This window comes from Grampus griseus, assembly GCF_964374135.1.
Source record: "Grampus griseus genome assembly, chromosome: 1".
NCBI lineage: Eukaryota > Metazoa > Chordata > Mammalia > Artiodactyla > Delphinidae > Grampus > Grampus griseus.
Window position 1 is genome coordinate 35,652,034 of NC_139017.1, and position 15,467 is coordinate 35,667,500.

General features: G+C 44.8%; 1 protein-coding gene across 1 annotated transcript in view; it reads left to right on the forward strand.

Moving 5' to 3' along the window:
• The window catches only part of RGL1 (ral guanine nucleotide dissociation stimulator like 1), a 132,023-nt gene extending 117,387 nt beyond the window's left edge, over window positions 1-14,636 (forward strand). The window contains exons 15-18 of the mRNA XM_082655042.1: window positions 2,813-2,999; window positions 6,839-7,093; window positions 11,661-11,775; window positions 14,444-14,636. Of these exons, the coding sequence (XP_082511168.1) occupies window positions 2,813-2,999; window positions 6,839-7,093; window positions 11,661-11,775; window positions 14,444-14,631 (745 nt within the window). The 3' untranslated portion in view covers window positions 14,632-14,636. The remainder of the gene's footprint in view (window positions 1-2,812; window positions 3,000-6,838; window positions 7,094-11,660; window positions 11,776-14,443) is intronic.
• Window positions 14,637-15,467: the final 831 nt, after the last annotated feature.

Below are 15,467 nucleotides of genomic sequence, written 5' to 3' on the forward strand. Positions count from 1 at the left end.
TCATGTGACATCCAGGAGAGGCAGCACTGTCAGCGTGCAGAGTCCTGCACAAAGTGTGGTGGACACTCCATACATCTCTCTCGTTAGTGAAATCTTGCCGATGTGCTTGAGTTTAACCCTTGGTATCTGCAGTTGAGTTTGAACATTTATTATGAATAGCACAGGTCACATGTCCCCCATCTTATTCCTTGTACATATAAAGGTGTTTGTTCATTTTCAAAAAGTTTTATGATCTTAGCATTTTTTACACGTGTTGAAAATGTATTTTTTCCTCTCCCCACATTTAATCACCCATCATCCAAAGAGATTGGAGAGAATTTTGGAGCCTTAGGGGAAGAGGTGCCTCATTTGAAGGTCAGAGATGCTTAATGTTGTGCTAGAATTAATCTTTGCAAAGCAGAATGACCTCATGGAATTGTACCAATGGAAGAACCTTTAGTCTTTGAACAATTTAGTTCTAAGTTAGAGACTCTCAGTTAATGGGCTAAGGACCACTAATTCACAGCCTTCAAAGGTCTACCTTGTAATTCATGGAGAAGTAAGACAGTAGCATTATTTTCTCTTCTGTGAATTGTGGTCAGTTTAGCTTTTTTCCCAAAGCCCCAGTAGTGCTTGGAGGTCCAAGAAAGGAAGTGACATGGAAAATGGGGCAAGAGATGGTGGGGTGGAAATGAGACAGAACAAAGATATGCTTTAGGTCTTGGAATTTGAGCTTGTAATTCCCAAAATTATTTAATAAAAAAAAATCAAACCCATCTTCATTGTTTCTGTTATTTTATATAGCCAGTGCTTGTTTGGGTTTGGGCCTGTCTGCTAGTTTCTTTACGTGCCATTCCTTCTTGCATCTTACAACTTCCTTCCTTGCTGTCTGTTAATGGTAAACAGTCATCGTCTGAGAAAGTCTTTATTTTGCCCTCACTCTTGGAATTATATTAGATGGGTATGGAGTTCAAGGATTACTGTTACTTTCACTCAGCACTTTGAAGATATTATTCCATGTCTTCTGACTTCTGTTGTTGCTTTTGAGATGTCTGTTGAATTCTGTTCCTTTGCATTATGCCCCCTGCCCTGTTGCTTTTAAGAACTTCTTTTGTCTTTGATGTACCACTGTGCAGGTTAAGTGGGGATTTAGTCTTATTTATCCTATTCAAGATGTGGTTCCTGGATCTGAGGATTCATGTGATTCATTAGTTCTGGAATCTCCTCAGCCACTGTCTCTTCAGATGTGGTCCCTTTTCCATTCTCTCATTTGTTCTCTTTTGGAATTCTCCCTGCATACATGCAGGCGTTTCTTATTCCATTCTCTGTGTCTTTTACCCTCTCTTATTATTCATGTCTTTATATTTTGATGCTGGTCTCTGAGGATTTTCTTCAGACATATCATCTAGTTCACAGTTTTTCTCTTCCACATTTATTTAATCCTTCCACTGAGTTTTTAAATTTAAGTCACTACCTTTTTCACTCTAGAAGTGAAGTTGTTTTTGCAAATTATCTTCCTGTCCTTTCGTCAGAGCATCTCGCTCTTAACTCCCATTTTCAGTTTCTTCTTGTACGTCTTTAATGTTTTTCAACATACTTGTTTTATAGCTTGGCTCATGGTAGATACTCAAATATTTGTTGAATGAATGAATGAATAAATTATTACTTTTTTTCTGACAGTTCTTGTAATCTAAAGTTCTCAGGAGCCTAGATTTGCTGTTTTGTTATGCCGGTTGACTCTCTCTTTGGGTGGGTTATTTCCTTGTGTGTATTTTGTAACTTTGTATTGTGAGCTTATCTTTATCAGGGAATTCTCTGCAGCCTATGTTGAAGGTGTACTCCTCCAGGAAGTTTGTTGTTGTTGCTGTTGTTTTTTAAATGCTAGTTTCTTCAGAAGGATCACTGGCCTGAGAGTTCCTAGTTCCTAGATCAGCTAAGTAATAGCAGATCTGAGTGAGGTGCTGGCTAAAATCACACATGATCAGGGGAGACATTTTTCTCCTGCCCAAGCTCAGGCCAACAGGTAAGTTTCACTGCTGTCTTCCTATGTCAGTAAGAAGATTTTTCTTTTAGCCCATCTTTTTACTAAGGGTACAGCCCTCTGAGGATCCTGGCTCTTTGTAAAGGATGTCAGTACTCACTGCCCACCTTACATAGACAGAAGCCCTCATCTTTGGATCCTTTGTATGTGTTGAAACCCATGTACCTAGTTTGCCAGGGTTGGTACCTCCACTCCCCATCCAGAGCAGAATTAGTTTGCATGTTCTGGTTTTCAGTGCACTTTTCATCTCTGGCCTGCAGGGACTTTTCTTACTGTCTTGCAAGCCCAACTTTAAAAAGAATTTTTAATGTTTCTCATCTAGTTGTTTTATAGTGAAGGAGTTTAGGTTATTTTAGTTCACTAGATTGTTAGAAAAGAAGTCTTCCTTCTTGGTTTCTTATCCAGCGCAGTGCCAGCCTCCTTCTTCTGCCTCCTGGATTTTATTTTATGGTGGGAAGTGATAGGGGTGTGGCCACGACAATTTGATCCTGCCAAAGTGGTACAGAACTCTCAAAAAATGGAGAACCATTGACCCAGAAAGACCTCAGATTAATATGGCCTTTCATTCAGCTAAGCAATCTGTGTGTTCTTTGAGATTGGGAATAATCTATTGGGACAAGATGTTTACTGTGATCTGTTAGAAACTTTGTAGCAAATGTTTCCCTAAAATAATAATGACAGGGTACACAAGACTGAGAAAACATCAAGGATTCAATTAACACAAAAATATTTGCTTAATCATGGATTCCAGATTTGTAAGAGCCTGAATGCCTGGCATTATGTTTTCTGCAGACTGTTTCTGGGGTCGGACATTATCACCAGTAGCACTCCCACCAAAGAACAGCCCAAGTCCACTGCCAGCGGGAGCTCTGGTGAGAGCATGGACTCTGTCAGTGTGTCATCCTGTGAGTCAAATCACTCAGAGGCGGAGGAGGGCTCCATCACTCCCATGGACACACCTGATGAGGCTCAAAAAAAGGTATATACTTAACCCTTTTCCGTAATTCCTAATGCGGGCACCTGACCTAGTGTTTGCCACACGAGGGGTGTCTGTTTTCCAGTTGATCACTCTACAGCTTTTGCAAGTCATGTTTTTAAGAGGTGTTAAAAGCAGAGTTCAACCTGAGGACTCATTCCTTATAGAAACATGTCTAGAAGCGACATTCATTGAGCCTTTGAAATATTCTTCCATTCCCACATCCAGAGGCAACTGAAGGACTGTGACTTGTAACATGAGCTACACTTTATTCAGGAGATGGAGAATTTTCTTGGAGCAAAAAGTCAAGAACCAAAGATGTGTCAGTCTCTCGGTGTCATACCTTGTCTCAGCCAAGGTTTCACCACAATAATGGCGCAGGGCAAACCACTCCAAAACTTAGTGACCTCAAACAGCAACCATTTATCCTCTGTCCTGCATCTGCAGGTTGGATTGTGCTTGGCCCTAGGCCATGGGTTTGGTCCAGGTCTGCTCTACCTGCCTCTCGTTATTTTTGCAGTTAGGAGCCACCCAGGGCATGCTCTTATCGCGCTACATTGGATAAGCAAGAGGGCAGTCCCAGTCCTGCAAGCGCGTAACAAGGCTTCAGTTGGGTTCTGTCTCCCAAAATTTGTTGTCCAAAGCAAATCATGTGGCCAAATCCCACATAAATGAATGAGGTGGGGAACTACATGCCACTTCTCATGGGAGGAACTGTGGAGTCTCAGGGCAAAGGGCACGGATGCAGGGGAGGTTGAGGAATTGGTAATAAGGGTATAATCTACTGTGTCCGCCAAAAGGGAAAGTGATGAGAGGTGATAAAGGAATTCCCAGAGAGAGTTTTTATTCTCCATAGCTGCATAAATAAGTGAAAAGGAAACAAAAGATCCACCTTCATCTTCTATACACACCTGTTTCAGTCTGTTGGTCAAGGAGCTTGGGTCAGAAATGTTAACTTTGATGTGACTATAGGACTTGCACCATTTGGGGGAGGATCTTGGCTGTGGCCAGACCTGCTGTGTAAGTGACTTGTGGCCCCTTAGCTTATGCTTAGGCCAGTGAGGTAGGGTGTTGGTAACAATTCCTTCCTTTCATTTGTATCTGCCATTCTGCAAGGGGATGCGTGTGCTGTTTCACATTGCGTTCTAAGCACCAGCAGCAACCTGGGAACCCTCAGGTGGCCTTGTCACAAAATAGCCAATCCAGGAAGGGCTCATTAGACCTGAGATGACTCAGATGCTGCCCTAGCGGGATTTCTCACCTTTTTGCTTTGAAATCTGGAGACACATCTTTAATGCTCCAAATATTGAAGGAAAGCTCTGCGAACACCCAGGGACTGGCTGTTCTCTCAGGCATATCTCCTTAATCAGGGATGGAATCATTCTCCGTGACTTGACACTCAGCATTGACTTTGTCAAAATCTGGAGTGAGGCCCCATCATTCACCTTTTGACAGGTTCTGAAGCTTTTTAGGCCCCATTTCTGATGAGGGACATTGTACAACAGTGACAACTAAGCTATTGCCCACATCTTTGTGGGATTTCTCCCTGTCCAGGAAGGAGGTAGAATCACATTTGCATCTGTTGATGCAGTGGACGTGCACACAGGTCGGGGTCATCCCTTTTAAAGCTATGCAGAAGCCCTGCATGTGTCCTGTGCACACCCCTTGCTGCATCCTTTTTGTCTCCCCCCTTATGACACCGGCTCTTCAGTTTCTTGCGCAAGTCATGAATTTTAATTCTTTGGATGAACGGTTTTCAGAGTCACGAATTTCTGTGGGTTTAAAAATGAGTAATTGAATTGGACGCAAGTAGTTGCTGGGCTGCAGAAGCCCCGAATGTTAACTGGAAAGGCCTCAGTTCTGCTCAGTGCTTGGCTGGCCCCAGAGACCTTCACAGCTCCTCCCTACCCTGAGGTCCTGCAGCCCTCCCCGCCCACCCTGCCTTTCCCACTGGCCACACTGTGAGGTCCCTCTTTTGAGTAAAGTGTAATTTGCATTCCTTTTTCTTCATTCCCCTGATCCTGGTTTCTAAACATTTATTTCACACTTGCTCCACACTACTTAAATTCCCAGTAAGAATTTGGGCTCAAGAGGTGGTCTGTTTAATGGTGCTATATAACCCAGGCATCTTCAAGGCTTTATCTTAAATGTCATTAAAATCATGGAAAAAAATCTAACAAAAGAAAAAGCATTTATGTGGAGGAAAGGGAAGGGGAAAAAATTGAACCAGTAATTGGAAAGGGGACCCTCTTGGCTACTGTGTAGTATACCTGCAAGCAAAGTCAGGCTGTTAAAATTATCCACCACCAGTTAGCCCTCAAATTGAGCCACTAAGTTGATTCACTTGGGAAACTAAGAAAAAAAAAAGTAACTAAACAATGTTATGATAAAGCCTCAGTTAGACTCCTGCATTACTAGAGTTGTCACATCATCTTGCTGGCTCTATTAAACTAATGATGCAGTCGAATTGAATGTATGGTTATCTGATGTACAGTTATGCCACAGGAAAGGGAAGTCATAGGAAATAAAATAGAGGAGACTCCATTTTACTTGGAAGCCAGAGAATCAGAAAGCTACATTTCTGTACTTTGTTTCCATGGGAAGGTAGATGGGTATGAAAGAAATTAGTAAGTTATTTATTTTTTAAATGACTTCCAGATTATTTTATTGGATTAATGTGGTATAATTTAGCTCAGCTCATTTTGAGAAATTATTTGTAAGTTTCTATAAAAAGAATTGCTATTTCAAATGATTCAATTAATGACATTTTTTTGGACCACCACCTAATGAGTTGGGGGCATCCTATTTCTTTGGTATTTGGTGTTGCACATATAAGAACCCTGTCGTTAATCAGAAAAACACATTGACTCTAGTACCTCATTCTTCAATCATCCTTGGTATACAACATGAAAATGTGTACAGTTGGTTCTGGAAGCAAATGTGGTTGAGTGGTGGAGCCTCTCATAGGCTGTGTTCCCTTGGGCAAGTCACTCTCTTTCTCTGAATCGTGTTTCCCTCATATTTCTAATGCTCTGAATTTTGTTCACAAGATAGTTGGGAGACCAAAATGAGATAAGATGTCTGAAAGCTCATCACACACCTCACAGCCTCACAGTGCTGGGAATCCCTGGGGCAGTGGTGTGCTGTGTTCACTCACCACATTCTCACCGACTACACCCTTGCTCCGCGAACCTGGCCATGGAAGTCAGGAAACTTGAGAGCACAGCCTGACGGTGCTGTCAACAGCTGTGGCCTCAGGTTCCTCAGCAGTAGAGAGGGATTGGGGCCAGGCCATCTCCAGGTGCCTTTCCAGGGCTCATGTTCCCTGCAGAGCTGGATAATCTGTGGTCCTCATCTTAGAGACTTCTAAAAATATAGCCATTTCTCTCCTGCTCCAAAATCTGACGGTGAAACGGAATCACAGTAGAAAGGATCTCTGGGGGCAGGTCAAGCGTCCTTCCTGCTCGAGGCAGTAGGACTGGGCTTTCTGCCCGGTGAGCTTCGGGGTTCCTTCACAAGCCCATATTGCCTCTAGTTTCTGGTATTTGCTGCCACCTGCTGGTTACCCTCCTTCAGAGCAGCTAAAAGCTCTGGAAATGAGAGGACCACCTTGCCTCCCATGATGCAGAGTGATTCGGCTGAGCACTGAGTCACTGACAGGCATCTGCCATGGGGGTGCTTCCACCAGAAATAAGACGCACGTGTGCTGTGGGCCGCTGTGGAGGAAATAACGGAAGTTTATTAGTCTCAACCTCGACCTCTGCTTTGAAACTTGGGAAGCACACTGTTGGCCAGGGTTCCTAACAGTTCTGTTTCCTTCTGGGCTGTGTTTACCCTTCCAGCTCTCCGAGTCCTCTTCCTCATGTTCCTCCATCCACTCTATGGACACAGCTTCCTCAGGGATGTCGTCCTTGATGAACCCCCTCTCCTCCCCTCCGCCCTGCAACAACAACCCGAAAATCCACAAGCGCTCTGTCTCTGTGACATCCATTACCTCGACAGTGCTGCCCCCCGTTTACAACCAACAGAACGAAGACACCTGCATAATCCGCATCAGCATAGAGGACAACAATGGCAACATGTACAAGAGCATCATGGTAAGGCTCTCAGACCGACACCCGAGTACTCACGTGCCGTGTCAGCACATATACGTGCGTTCACACAAAATGAGTATGTGCCACGTGCATCAATGCCAAAATCTCCCTGGATATAGACTAATGATGTATAAAATCTGCATATCAGCAGTGCGTATAAGATATAATTTTTACGTCTTAAAAGTTGCTAAACCTTATTCATCCGGGTCAGTATCACCCTCTTCAAAACTCTCGGTTGAGATGACTACATAAATGCATCCCAGGGAAGATGCCACTGCTGCACGCCTCCTTGCAGGTCTTCCTGGGGATTAACGTGTCTGCGTTTATCACTGAATTGCTGTGCATTCTTAGCTATCTCCTCGGTGGTGGCAAAGTTTTCTCCTTTAGTCACTTGGACTCAGACTTAGTAAAGTGGGTGATCAAGCTGGACATACAGTTTGCGTCCACGAGGAGCTATGCTTATAAATAAGACACCTTCTTGAGCTTCCTGTAAAAACTGTTTCTGAGCACAGTCCCAAAAATGTGTTGAATAATGGCAGTCTTTTTGGAAAACGTACAGAGCCTCTCCTGGTAATAATGTTGGGTGTGTAAGGTCTGGTGTGTTTATTACAAGAATAGACTCCTTATCTTAAAGGATGTATCATGTATTGAAAAGCAGACTCTCCTTTGCAGTAAAACCCCACAGTAAAATGCAAATCTCGCATCTCTCCGCATCTTCATGACTTGCCTTCTTCGAGCCACACTGACTGCTTATAAGCTCAGCTTTGAATATGATGTAAGTGATAAGGAGTCACTGTCTTTTAACATCTGAAGAAAAGCTTTACTAAAGCATTCACTGAATCAACAAAATATTTCTTGAACATTAGTTGTGTACTAGTCATTGGACCAGGCTTTGGGAACAGGGAGATGAATGAGACATTTCTGTCTTTGAGGAACTTATAATCAAAAAGGAGATCATAAAGCATTTTTCAAAACGTATTAAATACTTTAATAGAGGTCAGATCAGATTGTAAAGGGCCTGCGGGCCTCATGAAGGAGTTTGTGTTAATCTTGCAGTAGAGTCTTATGGCAGGCTTTTAGGTGGCGATCAGATTTGTTCTTTAGAGAAGTAGCTGGCATTGTGGAGACCTGATTCAGAAGTGCAGGGGGAGTAGATTGGAGGTGGCCGAGCGAGTTAGAAGCTGCCATTATATTCCATGTAGGACGTGTTAAGGGTTTGAATGATGGTCATGTGGCTGGAGATGGTATGGATTTTTGCAAGATTTTTCTAAGTTAGAATTATGGAATTCATCCATTTAGTTATGAACTTTTTGGTTACTGTTCTGGGGGAGTGGAAGAGGGAGGACGAAAGGTTGTCCAGGCAGCCGGATGGTTGGTGGTCCCGTCCAGTGCAGTGTAACTACTGGAGCAGGGGGTTTGGGGTGCACTTAATCCAAGGTCACCACAGGACATCCAAATGGCATCAGCTAGTAGATGGTGAGAAACACAGGTTGGTGCAAGGCTGGTGGTGCTGGGGTCTAACGCTGGGAGTTGTCCAGCTCCACCGGCTGGATGCGGTCATGCAGCAGCGAGTGAGGAAGGGCTGAGGCGGAACCCACGTGGTAGTGAGGGAGGGGCGCCACCAGGCAGCTGAGGTCATCAGTCGTATTATTGTATCTTCAGGGTGGTTTACTCACATGGCTTCTCTCACATATGCCAACCAGGGGAGTAAGTGCCAGCTGGGTAACTACGGTGTCTCTGAACTAAAAGGAACCGAGAGCTGAACACGCAGCGATGTGGATGAATCTCTAAAACACCACATTGAGCCAAAGAAATCAGATATCCCGCATCCTGCCGGAGTCTGATCTTTCAAAAGCAGGCCCAACCTGTGGCGTTAGAAAACTAAGCTCCGGGGAGGGCACAGGGGATGTTTCGCATTCCTATTTAAGGTGTATGAGGGTGACACCCAAGCACCGTTCAGTATCGTAATCACTAGCCACAGGTGGTGGCCGAGCATTTGAAATGGGCAAAGTCCAAATTGAGATATGCTGTGTGAAATACACACCAGGTATTTGAAGGCTTGCTACAAAAAATAACAATAATGAGAACGTAAAATATCTTATTAACAATTTTGTATTGATTTTATGCTGATACAATATTTTGCACATATTGGGTTAAGTAAAATATTAAAATTTCCCTTTTGAAAAAAATTTAAATGTGGCTACTAGGTATTTAAAATCACGGATGAGGGACTTCCCTGGCGGTCCAGTGGTTAAGACTTTGCCTTCCAACGCAGGGGGTGTGGGTTCGATCCCTGGTCGGGGAGCTGAGATCCCACGTGCCTCGCAGCCAGAAAAAACATAAAACAGAAGCAATATTGTAACAAATTCCATAAAGACTTTAAAAATGGTCCACATTAAAAAAAAACTAAAAAAATAAATAAAAATAAAATAAAATAAATAAATTAAATTACAGATGAGACTCGAATTATATGTATCTACTGGCCAGTGCTGGTTCAGGATATCAGCGTAAGGCTGCACGGCTGAGCTGTTAGTATTGTCTGTGATCATCATTTCCCTGCAGTAGCGTTTATGGTACAAAGTGACAGACTCTCAAGGAAAGCCCTCGGCCAGCCCATCCTTGTTTGGACACACCTGGGGAGGTTTAAGGTAAAACAAGCGTAGCCTGGTTTTCTCCTTAGGTAGGTTTAAAGCTGATAACTTAACATTAACCACCTTAACCCAACAACCATCCCCCAAGTTGGTGTCCTTTCTCCTCTGGCTTTTTATGCTCCTGGACCAGTTTGATCCAGCTGCAGGAGTACTTCCTTTAGACTATAAAAAATTTATTTTTCTCCTTTAGAATTTTGTATGCATCTCTTTCTCCCTTGTGTAAGGAGGTGCCAGATGTTTTGGTAACAGACCCTTGAGCACGGTCTTTGTCACTTATAGGGACCCCATTGTAATGCATATTGTTTACTGAATCACAAATACAGCTGCTGCCCCAGATTGGAGGGAGGCCTGTGGGCCCAGACATCCTTGGGCTCACGATAACAGTTTCTTGGAAAAAATCAGACTACTATGTCGTCATCTCTTCTTTTTTTTGGCTGTCTCTCTCTTACCTCTTGGTGAGAACAGATTTTTTTTTTTTTTTTTTTTCTTTTGTGATACACGGGCCTCTCACCGCTGAGGCCTCTCCCGTTGTGGAGCACAGGCTCCGGACGTGCAGGCCCAGCGGCCATGGCTCACGGGCCCAGCCACTCTGCGGCATGTGGGATCCTCCCGGACCGGGGCACGAACCCGTGTCCCCTGCATCGGCAGGCGGACTCTCAACCACTGCACCACCAGGGAAGCCCAGCTTTTATTTTTAAGTAAGAATAATGTGTGTTTCATTTTGCTTTCTTTCAAATTTAAAGAAATCACCCAAGGGATAGTACATAAGTCAGCCCCCTTTTCCTGTTGCTCTGAGCACCCTGAGAATAGCTGGCTGATGGGCAGAGATGAAGGGGAGAATTGGGGTGAGAGGAGGCTTAACTTGCACTTTAAAAAATGTTAGATTTATTATTTTTAAACACTTAGAAGCTCATTTTTATTGAAGCGTAATTTACATGTAATTACATACATAGATCTGAAGTGTTCAGTTCTTTGGGTTTTTATAACTATAACCATATATATGTATACATATAGTTACATATGTATTAACCACCACCCCAAGTCTAGATAAATAACATTTTTTATCCGCCCCGTCCAAAATTCCCTTATGCCCCTTCAATCCTGCTTTAACCTTAGTTGAAGATAGGGTTAGCTAGTTTTCTAACCCCACAGGTTAATTTGGCCTGTTTTCGAAAGAACAGACTCCTGCAGCGTGTCATCTTCTGCGTCTGCTTTCTCTGGCTCACCCGTGATGTTTGTGAGATGCATCACATTGTTGCATGTTTCAGTTCTCAGCTCCCTCTAGCTGCTGAGTCGTGCTCTTATCGTGAACGCACTACACTGTCTTTATCCTCCCCTGTTCTCCTATTGATGGAGATGCAGGTTGATTCCACTTTGGGGCTGTTACGAATAAATCTGCTATGAATGTTTGTGTACAAGTCCTTTCGTGGACATAATGCTTTTATTTTTCTTGGTAGATACCTAGGGGTGGGATTCCTGGGTTGTAGAGCCACTTGTGCTTTTTGAAATGGTCAGTGTGCAGAACCGTGGCCGTTCTGACCCACAGGTTGTAACCAGTGCTCAACAGGTGAGGATAATTTTGGCCCAGGACTGCAAACGCTGTGCATTTTTCACAATTCCCTCATATATATTCTTCCACCAGAACCTCCATTGGAACTGGCAAGGCACCCAGTCTCTCTGTTTTGATGGGGTTAAGACACTGTGGCTCTGAGGGAGCAGGTGACCGAGAGAAAAGATGACCTGTTATCTGAGGATGGAGCCAGGACTGGAACTTAGGAGTGCTGGCTCTTGGTCCTTTCTCATTCCACCTGGCCATTTCTCCCAGGAAGGCACAAGACAGCAAGAATAAGAAGGTCAGCACAACTCTTCCAGGAGACATGAAGCTAAATGCTTTACACACCCTTTCATTGTCTTTCCAGTTGACGAGCCAGGATAAAACTCCCGCCGTGATCCAGAGGGCGATGTTGAAGCACAATCTGGACTCGGACCCGGCTGAGGGGTACGAGCTGGTACAGGTCATCTCGGAGGACAAAGGTAGGCGCGTGTTCCTTCTCAAGGCAGATTGCCCCAGTGTGAGAAGACAGGAAGTGGACACAATGTCTTTCTTAAGTGGAACCAAGTGAGGGTTGTTGTTTTTTTCGGTACGCGGGCCTCTCACTGTTGTGGCCTCTCCCGTTGCGGAGCACAGGCTCCGGACGCGCAGGCTCAGCGGCCATGGCTCACGGGCTTAGTCGCTCCATGGCATGTGGGATCTTCCCGGACCGGGGCACGAACCCATGTCCCCTGCATCGGCAGGCGGACTCCCAACCACTGCGCCACCAGGGAAGCCCAAGTGAGGGTTTTTAATCACGCTAGGGTGGAGCTGCCGGGAGCCATATGCCATCACCTCGCTTGTAGAATCAAGCGTCTCAGGCTGGTCCCCCAGCAACCCTTGTTGCTTTCTGCGGTTTTGCTGAGCGTTCCTCCCGCCCGTTCTCTGTAAACTTCTCCTCAAGCCTTCCTGTAGGAAGAGGTCGCTCCCTGTGTCAGGAGTTGGGAGATGGACGGGGTCTGTTGGCTCTTTGCAGACGGCCACGCACCTCCATTAACCAATAGTGTGTGTCCAGAAAGGTCGCAGTTCCTGCGATAGTTTCTCATGGTTTCAGTTAACCACTTATGAGAGTCTGTCCTTCAGTTATCTTTATTCATGATTGATCTTCAAGCGGCAAAAGCTTCCAGCGCCAGGATTGGAAGGTTCTTTACCTCACACTTACTGAGGCAAAGAACTGGTGATTATGAAATGCTCCAGTTTGCCTAGGAGTCCATTAGTTGAAGAAATCCCTTTTATGAAAACTCCAGGCACATAATCCCCCTGCATGTATCGATTTGCTAATCTGAATTGGGGTTGTATTTGTTGAGGGGTAGGAGGCGAGCTGGTAGGTAACTCCTCTATGCCGTGTCACATCCAAGAAGGAGACTCAGGCAGACTGAGTCTCTTTTCCAAGTGCACAAGGAACAGCCAATACTGTTGACTGAGGCCAACCCTGTCTGCTGACAGACCCAGCACAGACCAATGCAAGTGTCTCAAGGGAGGGCTGTTCCCCAACAAGCATTCCCCCTAGAAAGGAAAAGAAGAATTATACAAGGCGGGGATGATGGAAGGGAGCAGTTATTCATACTCCATTTGACCAACAAATCACCCAGGGCTAGATCTCGGGCCCCAACGAGAGTAGGCGAAGTTGGAGTCGTACCTTTTCTTAGCGATGAAAAACTATAGCCTCTGAGAAAATTCTTGGAAGTTTTCTTTCATCCAGCTGAGCCCAAGGTCGTGGGGCAAACCTTTCTCAGTTTCATCTTTTAATGTAGTTACTGTTAAAAGTCCAAGCCTGAAAAGTGGTCTCTTGGGTTTTACCGTGTCGTCCACAAACCAACACGCCAAGGTGAAGCCAGTGGGTGTGAAGGTCCAGGAGTCCCGGAATGCAGCTGGGGCCCAGCTTCACCAGCTGTGTGGTGGCAGGTGGGCTGCTTGACCTCCCTGGGCCTTGGTCCTTAATTAGTTAAATGGCGACAATACCCTACTGGTTCCTTGTGCATCGTGGGTGATTATGACAGGAAATAACGCACCCCAAAGTGTACCGTATTGGAGATATGTTGATATATAGCTGTGAGGTAGGTTGTTACTGACCCAGGAATATGTGGGCAGGAGACTGGGGACACTTGAAGGGAGTTATCCTTTATGGAACATTTGTGCAAAATGTAGCGGAGTCACGCAGAACCTGATTGCATCAGTCGTGCTGTGGAATCTCAGTGGTCGAAGTTAACATAAGGTCGACTTAACCCAGTTCTGCAGGCAGACACCTGTCCTGGTTGCCTCCGTCACTCCACTGCCACAAAGCAAGACTTGCACATTTTACCTTTTTTATTTCCTGTTGGTTTTTTAAGCTATCCATTACCCCTGAGTGCTAAAGAGTAATAGCTTCTTTTAAAAATAAAAATGAATTCAGATCACTTTGCTCAATAACTTCATATTATGCTTGGAATAATCCTTGTTCAAAAATTGCAGCTATCTATATAGGTGGGAGTCACTGCAGTAGGCAATGGTTTAAATGTTAAGAGATAGATACTGTCTTATTTGGTTGCCCTTTAATATTAAAATGCAAGTTCTTAAGGAAGCAAGGCCTCAAATGGTGTAACATACTGGTTTGATTTGGGATTAATTAAAAAAATATTTTGATTTTCCAAGTAAAGAGTTCTGGAAAACGGTGTAGATTTTCTGCCTTTTCCCCGTGTTATTGGATTCGCTTAGTCTCTGTGAAAAACTGCATAGTGGAGTGGAAAATGGCCTGCGGGAGGCTGGAAACCCGGGTTTGGGTCCCAGTTCTGCCCCTGACGAGCTGTGCTCTTGGGAATGTCTTTTAACTCCTGTAGGCCTCTGCTTCCTACTGCACTTCCTTCCAGCTAAAACATCCTGCATTTGCGCATTTGGTTCGTGGCTTGAATTTCTAAGATTGGATTCGCACTTAGGTTTTTTAACTTGGGATTGGGAAATTGTTGGAACCGATTTGCGGGGAGGGAGTGGTGGTCACTGTCTGGTTCCGTTTGCATTCCAGGGACAAAGGGCCATAGTCCCAGCCGTGTGTCTGAGCAGAATTTCCACCTGCCACGGTCAGTGCTGGGCTGACCTACACGAGCTGACTACCTTCTCTTTCCTCATCTTTTTTAGAACTCGTGATCCCAGACTCGGCAAATGTCTTCTATGCCATGAACAGCCAAGTGAACTTTGACTTCATCTTACGCAAAAAGAATTCTGTGGAAGAGCAAGTAAAACTGCGTAGCCGGACCAGCCTGACGTTGCCCAGGACAGCCAAACGGGGCTGCTGGAGCAACAGACACAGCAAAATCACCCTCTGAAAGGAGAGACCAGTGGCCCCTTGCTTGCCAAAGGCAGGGTGGGGCTGAGAACAGGCCGTGGTGATTGCAGCTACCACCCAGTGTTAGAGGATCATTGGTGAGGTGGACAGATATTTATTGAGTACCTCTGGTGTGCAAGGCACTATGACAGGCGTCGTGGGGAAATCGGAGATGAACTTGACACGAAAAGGATGATTCTCTTTGACCTGAGACCGAAATGCAAAATTACCCACATTTATAAATATATATGTATGTACACATATTTGGTATGTGTGTGTATATATATAAATATGAGGGACTTATGGGATATTCTGGACTATGGAGAAACAAATTTGCACAATGGCCTGGGAAGTCGAGGTCACTTTTTACAGGGAACTAGAAGGAACTGAGAACCTCGTCTCATACCTTCCAAGTAAACGGAATCAACCCTAGGAATACAGAGTGTCCTTTATGCCAGTATTATAAGCAGTCCAAACTATTTTTATAAAGGGAGAGGATTACTTTCTCGATCAAGTGCCACCAGAAAAGAACAACCGCAGAGGCGGGAACTGCCACGGGCTGAATGAAAGGCCTCCTCGGAAAGGCTTTGGATGAGCCAGTGGCTTTGACCTCTGCTTGCATCGGCCAATTTCTGCTACCCCAGGGAGGGCTAGGAGCAGCTTTGGAGGACTGTCTGAGCCACTGGTCCAGCCGTTGTGACACCTCTGGAGGCAACACAAGCCCATTTTGATTTCTGGCAACTTCATTGTTTGTTTCCCCCCCCCCTAAAGAACATATCACAGTCATTCTTGCACATACAGCCATGTTCTTTGGTAACTTATCAGCCAGAAAGGAAA